This window comes from Dermacentor albipictus, unplaced genomic scaffold, assembly GCF_038994185.2.
Source record: "Dermacentor albipictus isolate Rhodes 1998 colony unplaced genomic scaffold, USDA_Dalb.pri_finalv2 scaffold_42, whole genome shotgun sequence".
NCBI classification, from domain to species: domain Eukaryota; kingdom Metazoa; phylum Arthropoda; class Arachnida; order Ixodida; family Ixodidae; genus Dermacentor; species Dermacentor albipictus.
The window spans coordinates 94288-117055 of record NW_027225596.1 but is presented as its reverse complement, the minus strand read 5'-3'; the positions used below and the strand labels follow the sequence as shown (position 1 = coordinate 117055).

The 22768-nt window shown below is 46.3% G+C and overlaps 1 protein-coding gene across 8 annotated transcripts in view; it reads right to left on the bottom strand.

Moving 5' to 3' along the window:
- The window catches only part of LOC139052897 (uncharacterized), a 355309-nt gene that overhangs the window by 308616 nt on the left and 23925 nt on the right, over window positions 1-22768 (bottom strand). For all 8 annotated transcript variants that reach the window (XR_011510109.1, XR_011510113.1, XR_011510111.1 and 5 more), the window contains exon 6: window positions 3908-3941. Coding sequence is in view for 2 of the 8 variants with exons in the window: in XM_070530057.1 (XP_070386158.1) it covers window positions 3908-3941 (34 nt within the window). In the remaining 6 variants the exon portion in view is untranslated. The remainder of the gene's footprint in view (window positions 1-3907; window positions 3942-22768) is intronic.

Sequence of the window (22768 nt, the reverse complement as noted above, 5' to 3'; positions counted from 1 at the left end):
AAGGGGCCCTTAGCTCCGCACGTGCTGCTTTTACAAAAGGGCTCTCTGAAAAGTAGTGCAGAAGCAAGCCATGACGTGCTTGAGTCCAACAGTTTACCATGCGTGCCGATATTTTATACACACATTCCTAAACTCAGTGCAGCTCGTGCCACAGCCTCCTGAAGGAAAGTAACTAGGACCTTGCAAAACCTAGTCAGTTATTTGCAACGTTTAAAGCTGTTGAAATAAAGGGCAAAGCCCTAGGCAATTTAACTGTCCCAACTGGCACAGCATATTAGTATGTTGTGAGGCTTGAAGACAAATTTCCACAAGCAGTAAGGGCTATTGCACACCAGCAAGATATTACAAGTGAATTGTTCTCCATTGTGGCCGAGGAGACCAGCGATCCACCATTTTTCAGACTGCAAGCAGCAACTTTTGCAGCTCTATGCCCGCCTTAGACTTCTTTGGAATTTGCGGTTTTAAAAACCATGAGTTAAGCTTCTCAAAAGCACCTTAATCTTCTGCCAAAAGAAAACTCAAAAAGCTGCAGTAGGCAACAGTCAGGCCTTATCGCAACTCTAAACGTAGCACTTCAACGACTCATGGTTCTCGGTTTCCTTTTCTTAATTACTTCCTCGCATTGCCAAATTATTCCATTTTGCCAAGTATGAATGCAATCTTTTTTATTCCCCATTCTTTTTTGAGACGATTTTTCCCCTTTATCGAAAGTATGGGTGAAGCGATTCTTGCTAGGTAACATTTGACTTCTTGTTTTTGGCCTTCAGTGCTACCAGAGTGGAGTTCCTACTTCAACAGAAGATTTCTCATCGCCATGTTGAATCGCCAGCCTCATTCTCTCCTTGCTCGGAGGAATAGGATTTTTGGCAGGTACACTGGAACGATTGCATAATTTCAGTTGCGATGCTGTGCCCCTTTGGTCATGTTTGCCGTGTTACGTTTCTAGGATATGGCGGCCTAGTCACATTAGGTAGCAGTCTCTTGAAGCAAGCACCTGCTCCTGCAGTCCGTAGCGCAATATGGACTCCAAATTTACATGCACTGTGGGCAGATTGTGCTTGTCGCTTTCCTCGGCAGCCGCGATCTGGCATGAACGGAGACCGTTCTCTCCGTTTCGGAGGCAATACAGCCATGTGTGTAGGCAGTAGGCGCGTTTCTCTGGCCATGTGCCAGGCGAGCGTAGTTCGAAACATCCGTGAGGGAACCTTCTAGCGTTCGAATTAACGGACTTTATACATAGACTTCTGTGGAGCTTGGCAGGACCAAATCGTACAGTTCGAATTATCCATAAGTTCGAATTATTGAAGTTCGAATTAACGAGCTTTCACTGTATCTTGAGAAAGACTGAAAAAGCAGTAAAAAATCGACCTAGCCTGAAAACAGTGAGAAGGAAACTAGGCATCGGACGAACAAAGATATATGCCCTCAAAGACAAACAGGGTAATATCAGCAATCTCTCAGACAGAGCAAAAACAGCGGAAGAATTCGATATCGACCTGTACAGTACCAAAAGCAGCCGCGATACCTCCGTTCAAAGTAGTAATGAACAACTTAGAGGCTTCCGCCATAACTAGCAATGAAGTTAGAAGGGCACTGCAAGACGTGAAACTGGGAAAAGCAGCCCGAGAAGATAGACTACCAGTCGATTTAATCAAAGATGGTGGAGACAATGCTTTAAAAACGAGCCACTCTTTATACGAGCTGTCTATCGACTGCAAGGGTCCCAGAAAAATGGAATGCAAGCATTATACTAATCCAGAAAAGGGCGACGTTAAAAGAATTGAAAAATGATAGGCCCATTAGCTTACTCCCAGTATTATGTAAAATATTCACGAAAATATTCTCCAATAGAATAAGGGCAACACTGGACTTTATAGTCAACCATGGGAACAGGCTGGCTTCACGAAGGGACACTCTACAATGGATCACATCTATGTCATTTAGCAGATAATCGAAAAATCCGCAGAGTACAATAAGCCTCTCTATAAGGCTTTCATAGATTAGGAAAAGGCATTTGATTCAGTAGAGGTACCAGCAGTCATAGAGGCATTATGTAAGCAAGGAGTACAACAGGATGCTTACATAAATATCTTGGAAAGTATCTACAGCTACCTTAATTCTCCACAAGTAGGAAGATACCTATAAAAAAAGGGGGTCAGACAAGGGTCAGACAAGGAGACACAGTCTTTACAACGCTATTCACCGAATGCTTGTAAGTATTCATGCAATTAAACTGTTAAGGCTCAATGGCAAATGTCTCAGCAACCTCAGATTTGCAGATGACATTGTCCTGTTCAGCCACACCGGGGATGAGTTACAACAAATGATTGAGGGCCTGAACAGAGAGAGTAATAAAAGAGTGGTGTTGAATGTCTATATGCAGAAGACGAAGGTAATTATCAATAGCCGGGCAAGTGAACAAGAGTTCAAGGTGGCCGGTCAGTATGTAGGGTCTGTGAAGGAGCACATTCACCATAGGTCAATTACTCACAAAGGACCTTGATCAAGAGACTGAAATTTACAGAAGGATAAAAATAGGTTGGAGTGCCTAACGCAGACATTGTCAGGTCCTGACTGGAAGTTCACCGTTAGCATTAAATAGAAAGGTGTAAAATCAATGCATTCTACCTGTGGTAATATGGGGCAAAAACATGGAGACTGACAAAGATGCTGAAAACAAGTTAAGGGGGGACGTGGCTTTGAAAGTGAACTTCCTTGTTTCTTCGTGGGTTTTGATGAAAATTCGCACAAATGTATAGAATGTCCCCTTATGCTCCCATAAAAGTTTCAGAGCGATATCTTGAGAACATTTGATTCAACGTTATTCAGCAGAATTTTTCTCCGTCTTACTTGTGGATAGCGTGGGGAAATTTAAAAAACGTGATAGAAGGCTTGTTAAGTATTGACTGCATAGCTAAATACGTCCTCAACGTCGTGACATTGTTGCTTTTTTTTTCACAACACAAATTTTTTGGAGTGACATCTTTATACGACAGAAAGCTGAGCTAGTTGGTAAGGATTCATTATGCAAACTAGAAGTGAGGCGTGCAGACAGGACACAAGAGTAGAGTAGAGTGTTGTCCACTTCTCTACTCTTGTGTCCTGTCTGCACGCCTCACTTCTATTTTGCATAATGACATCTTTATGTTACTTTCACATAGAGCACACTTTCAGGGTAGACGAATAACCATATCGTAAACTTATAAAGGGCCAAGATAAGAAAGCGAGAATACAACAACCTGCATTGCAGCCCAAGGAACGTGACAAAGCAAACGAAGTCAAAATATGTCAAACGGTAACAAAGAAACCTGCTCCAGAAACTGAGCAGAAAGGCAGAAAAGGTTGAGGACACGGCAAAGTTTCCCCTTCTCTTCACTTCTATAAAGGTACCATATTTGTAGTCTTTGGGGTGTTTTGTGAAGTGGGGCTTCTTGTACTTGTGGCCTCTGGTCTGGAGTGCTCCCCCCCCTTTTTGTTTTTATAGGGCGTTCTTTGCAGCTGCTGCTGCTGCTGCTCTACAAAGAGCATGGTGCCTAGGTTGGAAACCACGTGACATGCAGAACTTTGTGGGCATGAATATAGTTTCAGTGTAAATTCAGGCAGCCTGTACCCACAGGCTGCCCGATTGATAGCAATCTCCAGTACAATCAGTGAGCCTTTTTTTAGAATTCACCATGTTACTGAATGAAGGCTCTGATTGTCAGTAGCCTGCCAAATCATCTTTACTTTAGAATGGCGGAAGAACTTAGGATCAGAGAGCCAGTGATAGATGTGCAGCTGCTATAGGTGCTTTCCAGAATTTTACTTTGGTATGGTGCCTCGATCACTTCTGCGGCCAGGCGTCTGTGCCAGCCCGAGGGTCCTAGTGAACAGAAAACATCTTGAATCATGAAATACTGTGGCTTACCTATTGCAGCGGCGTCCTGTTCGTGTTCGTCCATCTGCAACAGAACAAATAAAGACTATTATTACTTAGCAAACCTATGAGCCATATGTCCGCTTATGAGCCACATCATTTGCTATAAGAAAAACATCAATGCCCAAGCACTCCGTACAGATGGTTAACCAGTGAAGCTGAAATGTGCAGCACTGGTTATCACTGGATTAATGCCGACAGTTCATTAAACGACTGCTTAGTAGGTTGCCAGACTCTTGGTACGAAGTTGCTGCTTGCGCTCGGCTGCACAAGCCTGCTGTTGTGGCGGGTCACCAACATTAGCCCGACGTAGGGCAACACTGCACTTCAGTCAATCAAGGGAACAGGCTGGCTTCAGGGAGGTATACTCTTCAATGGATCAGACACTATTTCCAGACGTATGTCCATTCATTGACCCATGAGTTATTCAAACCTATCATTTCGCGCAACTGCACGTGTCGTCTAACTTTCGTCTACCATGGAAGATAAAGAAGACAGTTCCGATAGTTCTAGCTGCTGGCTTTTCCTAAAAATAGTCAGTGCAGAATGGAAAATGTGAAATTTTACGACCGCATGCTTACATGCTACTGCAGCTCCCGGTTAAGAGGAACCGCTTCCCGTTTCACCGTCACGAAAAAAAAAAAATCGGCCCAAGACCACTCGGGCTCGGCGGCTGGATGCCCGCCCAATTCGCCGCTTAGGCGAGCAGATTTTGTCAAGTTTTTTCGTGTGAACGTAGCCTGTAGGGTGAATCTGAGATGGCTTCGCTGGGAGGGCCGCTGAGGGGACTCCGCTTGCCGCCTTGCGTTACATTCTCTTACCCTGGAAAACTGGATGGTGTGGGGATATTGAGCTGGCTCTCTCGCTTTACTGGTGGTGATGGTAAATTTTTTCGCTTTACTCCTGTAACGTAATCATCGTGGGGGGCAGTGAACTGCTAGGGGTCTTCAGTTGTACCCGCTTATAGTGTGGTTGAGCCAGCATCAATTATCTCGCCGTAAACATAGTTATAAATCCAAGCAGTTCAAACGTACTGCTTAACAGGCATTATGTATTTGGCAGTGATGGAGTGACCCAAAACCACAATCAGGGTGTCAAGCAAGTTGAAATTTCCAAATTCCCTGAATTTTCCAGGTTTTCCCTGAGTGCCATTGCAAAATTGCCTCAGTGATACAGAACGTTGTTTTATGTCAACGACCGCCCGACACCATGTAGTTCGATGATGTCGCTTCCTAGTAACCATGCTTTTTAGAAAAAGCAAACAACTTAATCCTGTTTGAATAGTAAGGAGTACGCGTTTCATTGAAAAAGAAATCGGGAAGGGAGGGGTTATGTAAAATGCACAGTGAATAAGGTATCTTCGAAAGTAATAGTAAAACCCATTAAAAATCGAGTCGAACATTCTCAAATACAAATAAAGAGATGCATACCCAATATTTTCGAATATGAGCTATTTCTATCAGCTAATTGGTTTGAGGCCCGATCTTTATCGCAGGTGAGATTCTCTCACAACAGCTGGTACATCAACCTCAACTGTCCTGACATACTCGCAGCCCAGGCACAACATCTCAGTGTTGCGTTTCGCTGTTTTAAAGAGCTTTTTTTTTTTGCTTGGACGAGGGACACCTGCATGCATCTCGGCGTCAGCCAACACTTTGCTTTTATATTGCAAGCGCCTTGAAAAAAAACCGGCGGCATGCTTCCTTTCCCGTTCATTCCTCAATGTGTACGTCCTTTGACTTGTTCTCCTTCGGCTGCGCGTTCGCCACACGGACTATTTGAAGCATCTTCTTGGACAGTTGTACAGTCAGCGTCCGGTCTTTCGGACTCCCTAGGAGGCGCGAAAGCGTCCCAAAAAATGAATGCATGTCTTTTACAGACCTTAAGGGCTCAAATCGCCACATGTACGTCCGAAAAACCTCTGAAGGACTGGCAGTACACTTATTAGGCATATCGGTACTCGTACTGTGACGGGAGGTGGTGGGTGCAAGCGTGCACAATTCAGGAATACATACTGTATCCCGTGACAGTTGCCCCTTCCCACACTTGTTAAGCTTCAGAGCGTAATACTGCTGTAATGAGCCAAAGCTGACTTTCGGGAACCGGCATTATGCAACGCGCCGTGCTTTCCGAACTTCGAAGCCAATAGCGAAGACCCCAAAGGCGGTGTCGGTGCCATTGCTGACAGCGGCAAATTATTTCAATGAAAAACACAGCACAGAATGGCAAGAAGCTTAATACCGAACCTCGAAGCAGCTAGGCCTAGCATTGCCGAGGTGCTGGCTACGGCTGCCAGCGGATCTACGTGCGAGTGTGCCGGTTCGAGGCGGCGAGGTTATCAAAATGGCGGCGGTTGTGGCTTTTATTAATGCCGTTTCGGATTTGTGGTGACGGCAAGAAGTCCGGAAAATCGTACAGCAAAGGGTTTTTATGTTAGAAATTTCAGACGTTCTTATACATTGACTATGGAGTAAGTAGTGGTGCTGCGAAGCTGTCCGTACGGAAAGCCGCTTGTTGACTGTACTCTGGCAACTCCTCCAGCCAACGACGCGGTGTCAAAGACCATTCGTTACGATTCCCGATAAAATTACAGCTAATTTTCCCTGATGGAAGCACAAATTCCCTGAGTTTTACCTGAGTTTTTCCAGACTACTCAAGATCCCCGAGAATTCCCGGTTGGTAGACATCCTGTTTGCGCTTACCTGAATAAGAACTAAGAATAAGATATTGCAGAAGTATTGCAGAAACACTGCAGTTTATGGTTCCGCTAGTTCAACGTAAACCTTGATGCATCCATAACTTTCAGGGGGGGAAAGAAAGTCGCAGTTATAGCAATAACAAAGTGTCACACAACAGCACGAAGTAAGGTTCCTAGTTTTATCAGTCGCATAAATTGTAGAAGCCAGTCGGTTTATAATTTATTTAACAAAGCATGTTGTCATACGCGGAACTGGCAAACATGAACATATCTCACTCGACGACCGCAAACACTCGCCGTCAAAGCTGGGATGATGAAGAGTTCCGGCAGATGGGAGCGAACTCTTCATGCCGCCTCTCGCTTAACGCGAGAGTCACCACTAGACACGAGGGAAGGCAGCGCACATGAAGCCAGCAATCATCTCGGCTCGCCCAGCCTTTCCAAGTGCCGCAGATTACCTCCAAGACAGAGCGAGGGCCGCGTATGCGTTGAGCCGAGCAGACAGCCAGCGCCGTGACGGCCGGGCTATAGAGGAGGAGACGGGAGCTCACGGGGATTATTTGACTCGCAATACTAGAGCAAATTTTACGGACAACGGCATCGCTTGCGCGCAGATCCCATCTGTTACAATATGTATTACTCCCTCGCCTACTCCGAAACTGAGCATGGACATGGGCTCTTGGAAGTTAGCTTTTCTAAAATCGGCGTTAATGGCCCCTTCATTCAGATATCTCACTAAAATAAGCCAACATTAAGTGTAGACCACGGTGGTGTGAAACACTACAAGCGCCAACGCCGGGATGCTCGTCGAGCAAGGAGTAGCGGCGCCATCTGTTGGCAGCTAGTGAGCCACTGATCTTGTGCAAATCATCCATGTGACACGGATTATGTCATACACTTTAGACGAACGCTATAACATTCGAGGAGACATTTCGCAGCTGCTGAAGGGTGCGACACAGAGCTAGTTTGCATACTTCAGCTTGAAGTGGGAACAGCGCGAGGTACGAGGAGTACAGCGCTGTTTCAGTCTCACACTGTTCCCGCTACAACATGGGAAATCGAGCGCCGTAAGCGAGCGACAGCAAGACTTAAGCTGTTGGAAAATTTTGTGGTAGGACTATCGCTCGAGATCCCACAAAGAGCACTGAATTTCACGCAAAACAAATGACCTTAACTGGGCCCTGTGCCTCAAATTATGCACGTTATTTTCAATCCACGTTTGCTTCATAATGGACACGGAGCAGCGCATTACGACGGTGACAAAGAATAAGAAGACACATTCAGAAAGCTTACAACTTATTCATCTTCTTAATCTTGGTGCCTCTCGCATTGCGCTGATCCGTGTGTACTATGAATACAAACCAAGTAGCCCGGCAACGTGCCCTAGGAAATTTCATGTTTGCTTACTGTAGCACTCAACGATGCCTCCAGCGTCAGTGGAAACGCCGAAATCATTGCATTCGATATTTTATTTTGCTCGTAGCGGGACACCCACGAAGGGCAATGTGGCACCCGCTCCGGGGACTGCTTCGCAAACGGCATTGAAACAGAACGGTCAGGAAGAAAAAAAGAAAGTGTACAAGGAACTTGAGATTCCTGTCAACTCTTATAGGTCCGAATCTGCTATAAGAGTTCACGTGAATTTCAAGTTCTCAATCTCAATCCCAGACAGAGCACGATAGAAACCAGCCAAACGTACTATAAGCAAGCGTACGTAAAGAAGAGTGTCAAGCAGAGAGGAAACACATAAAGGCGACATTTAGCCTTTTTGTTATACGACCACCTACGGAATGAATACATGAACACAAGATGGGACCGCCCTGGTGATGATTTTTACTGGCACCCAGTTGATTGACTGATTCACTTTTATTTATTTCTTTTCTAACATAAACTGGGCGGCGACAAGCAGTCACATAGCCTGCTTGATATAATCGGGCATTATATACATATCTTGCCGTGTAGAATTTTGCCTATCCCTACTCCTTGATATGTTCTTTCTTCGTGAAAAACCTCTATCTCTATATTGTACGGATGCCTATATATAAATGCCTGTATTGGCTCCGGTTCTATCAAACACTTCAATGCTTTTGCCTACCAATACTCTGAACTTCTGCTTATCTGTCCACAGTATAAACAGCGCTAGTAGTGACACCTAATGACGTACTGTTTAACTACAATACGCTAGAAAGGTTCTTGTGGCACAAGACTGTTCTCGTCGAAAAATAAGGATACCATGCATAAAATATGAAGCATGACGACAACCTTGTGCAGGCAGCTAAGTAGCTATAAGCAGAGAAAGAGAGAGAAGTGAACTTTAAACGAGACTAAATTAATAGTTGAGACCCTGACAGAAGAAGCTAGCGTAGAGGACATGGGGACGCCACGTGGTTAATAGCCCGCCCTGCCAGCACGACTTGGCATTATGGGTCATCCGTCTTGGTCCCACACTCCCAGGCCTCGAGCGCGGGAACTTGCCGAAAAATCGTCGAGAAGTTTGATCATTCTGGTGGAACTCGGCGTCACATGATGGCGCCACGTGATAAGTTATTTGTTGCTCAACCAGGCAGGACCACGGGTAACGTCCACATTCCAGAAGCGCTGAGGTACAAAGGTAATGCGAGTGCTAAGAGACATTTAGAGTTTTGGGGAAAAAAGAATTCGGCAGAATGATCTCTCCTCGCGATTATACTGTCGACGTTCATACGAATTTCATTCAAGCAATGTATAGCGACACACCGTATTGCCACCACCGAAATGCGTCGCGTATGTGTGATGATGATAATTTAATGGTATCACCATTGAAAGGGCACGGTGAAAAATAGTCACCTAGACTGCCTGATTTATTAACGTATGCCATGCATGTTTTTTTTTTTCTCTAGCCTTCTTGCGGACATGTCCTTAAGCTTCCCCCCCCCCTTCAAAATTTACCTTGTACCGCTAGCTATGACTGTAATAGATCTGGTCGTATGAATTTCTTCCCTGCTTTTTTTCTCCACCAATACTCTAAACATATCTTGCTTATCTCGCCTGGTTTATACTTCCATCCACTTTAAACCCAAGCGCTTCTGGAAGGTGTACATTACCTACGGTTCACTCTGGGTATATCTCTTCACATTCCATTAGGATATCCTGAGTGGTCTTCGGATTTTTGCTGCAGCATACAGATGCCTCATCTTGTAGCGAATATTTGCTCCGGTATGTTTTTGTCCTTAGGCAACCGGTTTGAGGCTGATAGCAAGGCACTGCCCTTTGTGTTATCGTACAGATTTTCACTTCTAATTTCTTCTCATTCTAGTAAACCTCCATGGTCCTTTTTTGTTTCTATTCCTTGCATCAAATTAACTGTCTTTGTTTCTTTCTGATGACTCCTGGTAGTCTATGTATACTTTCAATCACCCTGTACTTGGCTGCCAGCTTTCTTGACCTCTTTCTCCACTCTGCGTCCTCGCTTTTCAAGTACAGATACTCGTGAATTTGGGCCGCCGATTTTTCAGTTTCGTCACGGTGGGTCATCCAGCGGCGCACCCACGAAGTTCCCCATTTTTGCGTGGCCTCAGAGATTCGTGGCGCACCGGTGCGTGCCTAACATTGATAATTAATCCCTGGCAGGCCACGTGCATTCGTACTTAAGCGCCGGGCTTCTATTCTTGAGCAACCCGTGTGACGCGGGTTCCATTCCGTGAAATGCAAAAAAAAATGAGTATTTCGTTCTTCATCGAAGAGCGGCGCTAAAGAGGCTGCATAGATTCAAAGTAGCTGAAGTAAGCTAATAATACTAATTCGCATCAAAGAAAAGCGGGGAAGAGATCCAATGAACAGGGCTCGTTGGAGTCACGGGTAGCTGTAAAAAAATAGAGATAAATGGTCGATGAGAAAATAGAGATAGGCAATATGCTACACTGCACTAGACGTAGTAAACCCTGATTTCCTCAAGCAGGCTAGGTGACTATGGCTCGCTGCTTAGTGCTTAGGCTCGCTGCATTCCCAGAAAAACTACAAGGCCAGGTACCTCTCCCCGCCCACCCACGGTTCCCTCCTCATTAGCTCTAGTTTAATCACTGTCCAAAGCTGTAGAAAGGATGAAGACAACTAAGCCGTTAAGGTTCGCCTGCTTTGTGCAAATCTCAGCGCGACAGTGCGACTGAAAATTGTGCAGGTTTAGCGCCTACCACAAGGCCTCACATTCGAGTGAAACGTTTTGAGCATAACTCGGTGCGTCACATTAAGCACATGATGCGTACCTCCCGACGAGGGTTCGTTCTGCTGGAGCTGCCAGCCGGATTGGAGTCTGAACGGTGCGCCTCCTGGCCACGTTCGTGCAAGAACAGATCACCGCAGCGTTTTTATGCGAAGCATATTACGAGGGCTCAACCCAGCTCCTCAGGCGCGGCGGTGACCATGAAATCACGTGACACCGTGACGTCACGACAGAGGAGAACGAGGGCTCAACCCAGCTCCTCAGGCGCGGCGGTGACCATGAAATCACGTGACACCGTGACGTCACGACAGAGGAGAAGTGGCTTTGGCTCAACTCTTGCAAGACGGGCTGGGTGGGAATCGAACCAGGGTCTCCGGAGTGTGGGACGGAGACGCTACCACTGAGCCACGAGTACAACGCTTCAAAGCGGTACAAAAGCGCCTCTAGTGAATGCGGTGTTGCCTTAGAAACGCGCTGTTTCTAAGGCGTGCGTCTCTTGCTCAGGCGCACATTTCGTTGCCGCGCCGAACGCTGCTTTGCTCGACGCTCACCGCGTCCAATGCGGGGCGCGTAGTCGCTGCCCTGTAGCCCATTGTCTTACACCCCTTGGCGGGTCGACGGGAACGCTGTCGCGTTCCACTCTTGAAGGCGAAGAAGTAATGCATGAGTTGTTTCTTCGTCTAGCCGAACCAAATATAGCCAAGCAACAGCAGTTCACCAGGCTAAACAGTGGTTCAACAACTAAAATAAAGGCTAGTATGCTTCGCATCCTGGGCTTAACCTTACCTAAGCCACAGCCATTTTTATGGTTTGAATTTCCCGCCCTTGAGCAGCGTTTTCTTATCTTTTTATTTTTTTTAATGCACCCCACCGCTGGCTTTCTATCACAAAATCTCGTGCCATCACTGTGCGGGGACACATGACCGGAGATTTCTAAAATTCCCCGATGTGCCAATCTGTCATAGACGACATTTGACGTGTCGCTGCCGCAGTAGTAAATGGACGCCGGCACCACAAAAATTAAAAAGAAGGATATCACTGGAGAGTCTTAGCGATGCCGTGCTACCGTACGAAAAAGCGCTCTCTTCCATTCTGTAAATCTCTCCATCCGATAAAAAAAAGGTATAAAATACGGAGGATTTCATTGCCGTAAAGCTGACAAGAAAACGGTTCTCCGTTCGATCCCATGTGTGGCCACCACCAACGTCGCTGCGATTGCCACGTTCGACGACCACTGGCACGGCAGAGAGCTGTCTTTAAAGGAACAGCTGCACGCGAAATGGAACGCCCTTATAAATCTTTCACCGTGGGAGATACACCGGTCACGGACTCATTTACTTATCACGCGCAGTTTGCCTTCCTCGGCGAGCTGGGGTTGAGGATGGGGTGTACGAACCGTTAATTTGTTGCAGTGTTGCAGAAAATACCTGAGAATTCCCTGTTTTCCCGGTTGGTAGACACCCTGAGGATGTTCAAGTAATAGGTAGGGTAAAATGTAGTGATCATAGGATAGTGACGGCTAGGATCAACCTCAATTTAAACAGAGAAAGAGTAAAATTGGTCAAAAAAAAAAAGACACGTCAACATAGAGCCAGTAAGGGTAAAAGTAAAAAAAAAACTTAGGCTGGCACTTGCAAACAAATATGCAGCCTTAGAACAGATAGATGATGATGACATAGAGGTATTGAATGAAACCGTAACGAGGCTGGCTTAAGAGGCAGCAATTAAAGTGGGAAGCAAGGCACCCAGGCAGCCAGCAGGCAAGCTCTCCCAAGTAACACAGGACCTAATAAAGAAACGACAAAGAATGAAAGTGTCCTACTGAAGAGGTAGTGTAGAATTCCCGGACGTGTCAAAAGCGATAAGCAAGGCGAAAATAAGTGACATTCAAAACTATAACGTGGGAAAGACTGAAGAAGCCGTAAAAAATGGACGCAGCCTGAAATCAGTGAGAAAAAAACTTGGCTTAGGACAAACTAAGATGTAGGCAATAAAAGATAAGCAGGGTAATATCAGCGATCTCGAAGATATAGTAAAAGCAGCGGAAGAATTCTGTACTTACCTTTACAGTACCAAGACGACTGAGGAGCGCTCTATTAAAAACAATAATGAACAGTATAAAGAAACCCCTCCTATAACTAGAGATGAGGTCAGAAAGACCTTGCAAGGCATGAAACTGGGAAAAGTGGCAGGAGAGGATGAAATAACAGTTGATTTAATCAAAGCTGGAGCAGACATAACGCTAGGAAAACTGGGGGCTCTCTATACGAAGTGTCTATCGACTGCAAGGGTCGCAGAAAACTGGAAGAAAGCAAACATTACACTAATCCACAAAAGGGCGACGATAAAGAACTAAAAATTATAGGCCGGTTAGCTTACTCCCAGTATTATATAAAATATTTACCAAAATAATGTCCAATAGAATAAGGACAACACTGGAATTTAGTCAACGAGCAGGCTGGCATTAGGAAAAGCTACAATGGATTACATCCATGTCATTACCCAGGTTATCGGGAAATCCGCAGAGTACAATAAACCTCACTATATGGCTTTTATAGATTACAAAAAGCATTTGATTCTGTAGAGATACCAGCAGTCAAAGAGTCATTGCATAATCAAGGAGTACAGACCGCTTACATAAATACACTAGAAGATATCTAAAGAGATTCCACAGCTGGCCTAATTCTACACAAGTAGGAAAATACTAATAAAGAAAGGTGTCATACAAGGGGACAATCTCTACAATGCTATTCACGGCGTGCTTAGAAGAAGTATTCAAGCTATTGAACTGGGAAGGCTTTGGAGTAAAGAACGATGGCGAATACATCAACAACCATCGCTTTTCCGATGACATTGGTCTATTCAGCAACAACGCAAACGAGTTTCAACAAATGATGGAGGACCTTAACAAGGAAAGTGGAAGAGTGGGACTGAAGGTTAAGATGCAGAAGACAACGATAATGATAAATAACCTGGCATGGGAACACCAAAAACAAGAAAGGGGCTGGCAGATGGAATGGCACACTGTGGTATAAACTTTTTTAAACAGGGTTGAAGTACCTCAGACAGGCTGGCCAACGTTTCGATAGGTGGACCTATCTTCGTCAAAGGCGGCCTCGTCATCCTCGGCGTGTTAGTTTTAAAGGGTTAGTGCAGTGACGTCAAGTGCGGGTGTTGTCGCTGGCGGCTGGTTTTAAAGAGAGAGATTACAAGAGGGAACAGGCGTTGTCGTCCGACGTCTGTGAGCCTCATTCTCAAGACGAAGGGACAAGAGCGTGAGAGTGGGCACGCGGGGAGGAAAGAAAAGAAATAGAAGCAGAAAAAAGGGGGAAAAAAGGGGGAAAAAAGCAGGGGAGAGCCAGGGCCGTGCCAAGACACAACAAAGGGGGGGGGGGGGTGAAAGAAAAAGAAAGAGAAAAATGAAATCTTTAAGAAATACGGGGGCTTGGGAGCGTGTTGGGGATGCGAAAGGTTAGGAGGTGCAATGTCACCGCAGACTCTTCGTCGCCACCTTAACTATTTCAAAATTACTCGACCTATTGCTTGACCGGCCGTTCTAATGCCTCAAAAACATGCCGCCAACGACTCCCCTGAATACCTCCTAACCTTTCGCGTCCCCAACACGCTCCCAAGCCCCCGTATTTCTTAAAGATTTCATTTTTCTCTTTCTTTTTCTTTCACCCCCCCCCCCTTTGTTGTGTCTTGGCACGGCCCTGGCTCCCCCCTGCTTTTTTTCCCCCTTTTTTCCCCCTTTTTTCTGCTTCTATTTCTTTTCTTTCCTCCCCGCGTGCCCACTCTCACGCTCTTGTCCCTTCGTCTTGAGAATGAGGCTCACAGACGTCGGACGACAACGCCTGTTCCCTCTTCTAATATCTCTCTTTAAAACCAGCCGCCAGCGACAACACCCGCACGTGACGTCACTGCACTAACCCTTGAAAACTAACACGCCGAGGATGACGAGGCCGCCTTTGACGAAGATAGGTCCACCTATCGAAACGTTGGCCAGCCTGTCTGAGGTACTTCAACCCTGTTTAAAAAAGTTTATACCACAGTGGCATGGGAACAAGCGTTCAAGATCGCAAGTCAGCCTCTAGAGTCTGTGTAGGAGTACATTTACCTAGGTCATCTAATCACTGGGAACCCGGACCATGAGAAGAAAATTCACAGAAGAATAAAAATGGATATGATCACATACGTCAGACATCGTGAGCTCCTGAATGGGAGCTTACCGTTATCATTGAAAAGGAAAGTATACAATCAGTGCATTTTACCGACGCTGACATACGGCGCAGAGACTTGGATCCTGACAAAGAACAAGTTAAGGACCGCGCAAAGAGCGATGGAACGAAGAATACGAGGCATAACTAAGAGACAGAAAGAGAACAGTTTGGATCAGAGAGCAAACGGGCATAGACGATATTCTAATAGACATTAAGAGAAGAAAATGGCGCTGGCCAGGTCATGTAATGCGCAGACAAGACACCCGTTGGACCATTAGGGTAACAGAATGGGTACCAAGAGAAGGAAAGCGCAGTAGAGGATGGCAGCAGACTAGATGGAGTGACGAAATTATGAAATTTGCGGGTGCTACTTGGAATTGGTTTGCGTAGGAAAGGGGTAATGGGAGATCGCAGAGAGAGGCCTTCGTCCTGTAGTTGACATGATGATGATGATGATAATGATGACGTATATATCAATGTGACAACAGTAGGAGCCTGTCATTATTTATGGGCGTTTTTGTCTTCTTGCATAAGCTCTAAGCCAAAGCGCACAGAAGAGGTTTTTACCATAGCTCTCTTGTCTGAAGTGCGGCGGTTCTTACACGCTCCAATTAGGAGAAATAAATTTACAGACTGCATGAAACTGCCGCACGGCTGCAGGTTAACAGACTGACTTGCTGTTCAGACGCTTTACTTAAGCCATAAACTCAATCTCATGGACTGCAAGTTGATGAGGTCGGAGTTCAACGAAAATGTCTTTGCTCTTGGAACATTACCTGTTCAGAACTGTGAAACTGAGGAAATGATTCGATCTAATGAATCTGTCCTGCAGAGATCTTACTTGAATGATTACCAAGACTACAGGATATACACTGTCCGGAAACAACAGTCCGGAAAGCACTGCTTCAGATAACAGGGACAAACGTTTTGGAACACATCTCACATGATTCTTTATCTGTATTCATAATGTACATATACTGCCACGTCTACGTAATTATCCATTTCTCTGGGACTTCCATTTCGCTAGTTAACAACCCAATGTTATCACTCTGCGCTAGACGCGCGTGCACGCGTATGTTATCGTTAACTTTATCTGTTTTGTGTCCTCGCCAGACATTGTATAATCAGATTGCATGCGCGATACGAATTGTGTAGTAGTTTCTGGAAACCACGCGAGTGGCAGCCATAACAATGGAACATTTGACGAGTGATGCGTAAAAGCCGAAGCACTTGGCGCGCTGATCGCACTTCGATGATTGCCGGCTGTGTTAGCCCCTATCGTAAAGCTTAGAGTGTCATTTGCTTTTGTAGGCACAGGTTCGCGCAACAAAATAGTACTTTCGTTATTCACAGTTTTGCTAAGGTGTCTTCTTCATCGTTTTGTCACAAAAAGACAACTGAAGAAGTACGCGGAGTCAACGAGACAGACAGTTGCACAAGATGGCGTACAAAAACTCAAGCCGGCGTCCTCTGCCTCTGCTTCAGCGCCCACCTCCTGCCGGGCGCGCGTTCCAGTCACTTCTTTCTCAGCGCTGGCTCGCGACACCTATTGGAATTATTCCCCCGCCAAAAGGAAAGCATCGACCCGAGGCTTACTGTCATATGAGATCGGGTTGGCACCGCCTTAGTGCGCGAAATACGGTTTGAGGCGAATAACATGCACTATCTCCGTGTGGTACTGTCGACGCCGAGGTGACGTGGCACCGTCGGGAATGACCTCATAGTTCACTAACGCGGCGTATCAATTTGTAGGGTCCAAAGTATCTACTCAGCAGCTTCTCGGACAACCCCTGGCGACAGATGGGAGCCCACACCCAGACTTGGTCACCTGGCTGGTACACGACTTGCCGGTGTCGAAGGTTGTAGCGTCGTGCGCCTGTACTCTGCTGCTTCGTGATGTGTATGCGCGCAAGTTGACGAGCTTCCCCTGCGCGTTGAGTAAGTTGCTTGGCGTCGGAAGTAAGTGATGCATTGGTGTCATGCGGAAGCATTGCGTCTAGCGTGGTATGGACCTCGCGCCCGTAAACAAGACGGAACGGTGAGAATCGTGTTGTTTCCTGAATGGCGGTGTTGTACGCGAATGTAACGTACGGCAGGACTTGATCCCATGTTTTATGCTGGACGTCTACATACATAGACAGCATGTCAGCAATGGTTTTGTTTAGCCGTTGCGTCAGTCCGTTGGTCTGCGGATGACAGGCAGTGGCCTTGCGATGCTGCGTGCAGCTCAGCTTGAATATGTCGTCCTCTATCAGTAGGGCTGTAAAGGCAGTACCTCTGTCGGTGATGACATGTGACGGGGCACCATGTCTGAGGATTATGTGATCAATATAGAACTGGGCAACTTCGTAGGCCATGACACGTTGTGCAGCTTTCGTCTGGGCGTAGCGTGTTAGATAGTCTGTGGCGACTATTATCCACTTGTTTCCGCTGGCTGGCAAGGGAAAGGGTTCCAGAAGATCTTTGCCGATTTGATCAAACGGCGCGCTAGGTGGTGCGATGGGATGGAGTAACCCCCCGGGCTTCAAAGACGGTGATTTCCTGCGATGACACTCACGGAAGCTTCGCACGTAACGCTTCGCCTTGGTAGAAAGTTTGCGCCAGAAGTACATCTGGCGTACTCTGGAAAAAGTACGTGAAAATCCCCAGTGTCCAGACGTGGACTCATCATGGCAGGTTAGGAGAATGTCATCACGGAGGGAGGCAGGTACGACCAATAGATTTTATCTGTCATTGGCACTTGAGTTTTTCTTGTAGAGGACACCATTTCGTAGGCAGAAGGTGGAAAGACTGCGACAAATGTGTCGTGGGATTGTAGCATTCTTGCCTTCTAGGTGATCAATGAGAGGGCGTATTTCGGCGTCCTCGCGCTGCCGTATGATGAGGTCAGATGCGGTGAGCGCACCAAGGAATGTGCTGTCTTCGTCCATGTCCTTATCGCAAGTTTTTACGGGAGCTCGCGACAACGTGTCCGCATCTTCGTTTTATCCGGCCCGATTTGTAGACGATGATAACATCCAACTCCTGCAGACGGAGGGTCCATCGGGCAAGTTGTCCGGACCGGTTTCGTAGGTTGGCTAACCAACCCAAGGAATGGTGGTCTGTCGTCCCCTTGAAAGGGTGACCGTAGAGATAAGGCCGAAATTCCATGATGGCCCACACAACCGCTAGACACCCTTTCTCGGAGGTGGAGTAGTTGATTTCGGTGCGTGAAAGGGTGCGACTGGCCTAAGCGATCACTCGCTCGACGCCTTCCTGGTGTTGAATTAATACAGCGCACAGTCCGAGGTTACATGCGTCGGTATGCACCTCGGTGTCAGCGTCCTTGTCAAAGTGAGCGAGGACGGGTGATTCCTGCAGGCGCTGCCGTAACTCGATGAAAGCTGCGTACGAAGGGTGCGTCTTCTCGCGCGAGGCGTATGAGTGGTTCGGCGATCCGGGAGAAATTATCGTTGAAGCGACGATAGTACGTACACAAACCGAGAAAGCGGCATACTGCTTTCTTGTCACGAGGAGTCAGGAAAGCAGCGACAGCAGATGTTTTGTCTGGGTCAGGCTTGACGCCGTCGGTGTTCACGACATGACCGACAAGCTTCAACTCTTCATAATCGAAGTGACGCTTTTCTGGTTTTAGCGTCAGATTAGCAGAGTGGAGCGCCTAAAATACCACCTCCAAAAGGTTCAGATGTTTTTCGAAGGTCGCCGCAAACACGACGATCTCATCTAAATATACTATACAACTGTGCCACTTCAGACCCGTCAGAACAGTGTCCATCATTCTCTGGAATGTGGCCGGTGCACAACACAGTCCGAATGGATTTACTTTAAATTCGTACAGTCCATCCGGGGTAACAAAGGCAGTTTTTTTGCGAGCTCGTTTGTCAACTTCGATTTGTCAATATCCACTCTTCAAATGTATGGATGAAAATTACCTCGTTCGCAGCAGTTGATCTAACAAATCATCGATCCGCGGAAGCGGATAAACGTCATTCTTTGTGACTTTATTCAACTTTCTATAGGCAACACAGAACCGAAGTGTTCCGTCTTTCTTTTTAACGAGGACCACCGGCGACGACCAAGCGCTTTGAGATGGTTGTATGACGTCATCGTCCCGCATTCTTTTCACTTGTGCATTAAACACGTCGCGCTCTTTCGCCGATACGCGATAAGGCAGTTGTCATATGGGACGAGAATCGGCATACGTGTTTATTCGGTGTCTCGTGATGGGCTTCTGGCGTACCTTAGAAGATGCGAAGCACTACTTGAACCGAAGTAACCACTCGTGCAGCGTTTTTTGCTTTTCTTCCGAAAGGTCCGAATTGATATCGCTATTGCTGAGTGTCTGAGCTGGGTTGTCCTTTGTTATAGACGCAAAGCTTTCAGCAACGTCTGCCATTGGCTCAGTAAAAGCGATAGTAGTACGACGAAACAGGTGCGGATGTTCCTTCCATACTGGTCCGTGGCGGCGTCGATGTTGCTGCGGAGAGATTTTGAAGCTCCGGAGGCAATCCTCGGATTCTCCTGCTGGCCCGGTGAACACAGGCCAAATGTCCACTAGTATGGGGCTGGTGCTCCTACCAGGAGGGGTTTGTGGCACCGGAGGAACCGTACCTCGCACCTCCACCAGTTTTGTCACGAAAAGACAATTGAAGATGTAGCCGGCGTCGACGAGACAGACAGTTGTACAAGATGGCGTACAAAAACTCAAGCCGGCGTCCTCAGCCTCTACTTCTTCAGCGACCGCCTCATGCCGAGCGCGCGTTCCGGTCACTTCTGTCTCAGCACTGGCTCGTTACACCTAGTGGCAGTATATATATGTATATATGTATACATTCAATAATTATTTATATACTCGAACGGCACCGGGATTTGACCCACGGTCCTCTCGCGTGGAAGAGGACCGTGGTTCGAATCCCGGTGCAGCGCAATTTTCTACCGGATAAAAAGAATCCCCGTGTTGAAAAAATTGCCTAAACAGGCATGGAGTGCGGCCGCATCCCGGTGACCAGAACCGGTAACGCACGCTCTAACCAGAGCAAGATTGGCCACTCTGGTGCAGTACTTGGCCACAACCTCCTATATGAACACAACAATCAAACCCGGCCCTCAGTCCCCAGCAGCCGCGAAGGAACTGACCACAGCGGTGCTCAGACCTGTGATGCAGCAGAGGGTGCTAAGAATCCCTGGCTCCGGACAGGTCGCAATTTGAATCTAAACCAGGCAACGTTTAACATTAGAACGTTATCTAGTGAGGCAAGTCTAGCTGTGTTATTGGAGGAATTAGAGGGTACTAAATGGGATATAATAGGGCTCAGTGAGTTTAGGAGGACGAAAGAAGAATCTACAGTGCTAAAAAGCGGGTACGTCTTGTGCTGCCGGGGCTTAGCGGAGAGACGAGAACTAGGAGTCGGATTCCTCATTAATAAGGATATAGCTCGTAACATACAGGAATTCTATAGCATTAACGAGAGGGTGGCATGTCTTGTTGTGAAACTTAATAACAGGTACAAATTGAAGGTCGAACAGGTCCACGCCCCTACATCCAGTCATGATGACCAGGAAGTCGAAAACTCTTATGTAGACGTGGAATCGGCAATGGGTAAAGTCGAAACAAAATACACTAGACTAATTCCCGACTTCTATGCCAGGGTAGGCAAGAAGCAGGCTGGAGACAAGTCAGTGGGGGAATATGGCATAGGCTGTAGGAATGGCAGGGGAGAGTTATTAGTACAGTTCGCAGAACAGAATAATATGCGGATAATGGATACCTTCATCCGCAAGCGGGTTAACCGAAAGTGGACTTGAAGGAGCTCAAATGGCAGGACTAGGAATGATATAGACTTCATACTCTGTGCTAACCCTGGAATCATACAAGATGTGGACGCGCTCGGCAAGGTGCGCTGTAGTGACCACGAGATAGTAAGATCTCGAATTAGCCTAGACATGAGGATGGAACGGAAGAAACTGGTATATAAGAAGCCAATCAATGAGTTAGCCGTAAGAGGGAATTCCGGATCAAGCCGCAGAACAGGTATTCGGCTTTAACTCAGGGAGTGGACCTCAGTGTTGAAGCAATGAACGACAATCTTATGGGCGTTATTAAGGAGTGTGCCATAAAACTAGGTGGCAACTCCGTTAGACAGGATACCAGTAAGCTATCGCAGGAGATGAGAGATCTTATCAAGAAACGCTAATGTATGAAAGCTTCTAACCCTGCAGCTAGAACAGAACTGGCAGAACTTTCTAAGTTAATCAACAAGCGTAAGAGAGCCGATATAAGGAACTCCCATATGGATAGAATGGAACAAGCTCTCAGGAACGGAGGAAGCCTAAAAGCAGTGAAGAAGAAACTATGAATAGGCAAGAATCAGATGTATGTCTTAAGAGAAAAAGCCCGCAATATCATTACTAATATGAATGAGGTAGTTAAAAGATACAACAGCTGTGTCTTAGCAGTACTCACGCATGGGGCAGAAACATGGAGGCTTACGAAAAGGGTTCCGCTTAAATTGAGGACGACGCAACGAGCTATGGAAAGGAGAATGATGGGTGTAACTTTAAGGTATAAGAAAAGAGCATATTGGGTGAGGCAACCAACGCGGGTTAATGACAAGAAAAAGAAATGGGCATGGGCAGGACATGTAATGAGGAGGGAAGATGACCGATGGTCATTAAGGGTTACGGACTGGATTCCAAGGGAAGGGAAGCGTAGCAGGCAGTGGCAGAAAGTTAGGTGGGCGGATGACATAAAGAAGTTTGCAGGGACAACATGGCGAAAATTAGTACTCGGGAGAGGCCTTTTCCCTGCAGTGGGCGTAACCAGGTTGATGATGCTGATGATGAACGGCCCTGCAGAACATTGTACGAGGGGGCGGGGGTGTCTGATAGGAAAGAACACTCACTTGAGTAGTAAGTCATAAACTGCATAAGCTAGTACACTTCATCATCTATACCAGCATATAGGTGTACAAAAAAGCCACTTGAGCAATCATACAATACATAACACACTTAACAAGCTGTACGAACATGTAAGCTTACTAAAAGACGAGTAAAAGCTAGTTCAAAGAATAAGCGCTATCTTTGTAATGGACATGAACAAAGAAAAAGAATAATTTCTCATACATTTGTTTTCCCAAAAATCCTTACCACTTTCCAAATACGTTAGCATTGTATTTTGGAAGGACGATGACTGTCACTGTGACTAAGTTTGCTGGTAGTGAATTTCATTCGTTAGCTTGTGACCCTGTTCCTTCGCGCATTGCTTCCCCATGCCGATCTGGCCACCTTAGACTGCTGAATTTGGCTTACGGCAAAGGGTTCTTTGTTTTGACACAACGTTTGGAGAAAAAGTGATAAACCGGCGTGTTTTCTGCATGCTGCAAACGGCAAAATTTTAAGCCTATTTTCAGGGTAGACACGCTGATTTCGTGAGTAACATGATGCGATGAGCCTTGCCGCTATGTCTTGTATTGACTCAAGCATGCCGGTAAGTACCATGATGAAGATGCCATATGATCAATGCGTAATGGTCTCATGGCCTCATTAGAGAGACACAGTTGAAGTCTGCTTTCACAATTTGCAAGATGTATTGGCGAGGTTTCTGGAGATCCGAGTTTCTTCAGAGATTTACCAATGATGTATTCCAGAGAAGTAGATTAACTCAGTAAAAAACGCTTGGATATTTAACGGGACAGATGGGTTCTATTTCCACGTTATTTGACCCATAGCAGTTTCAC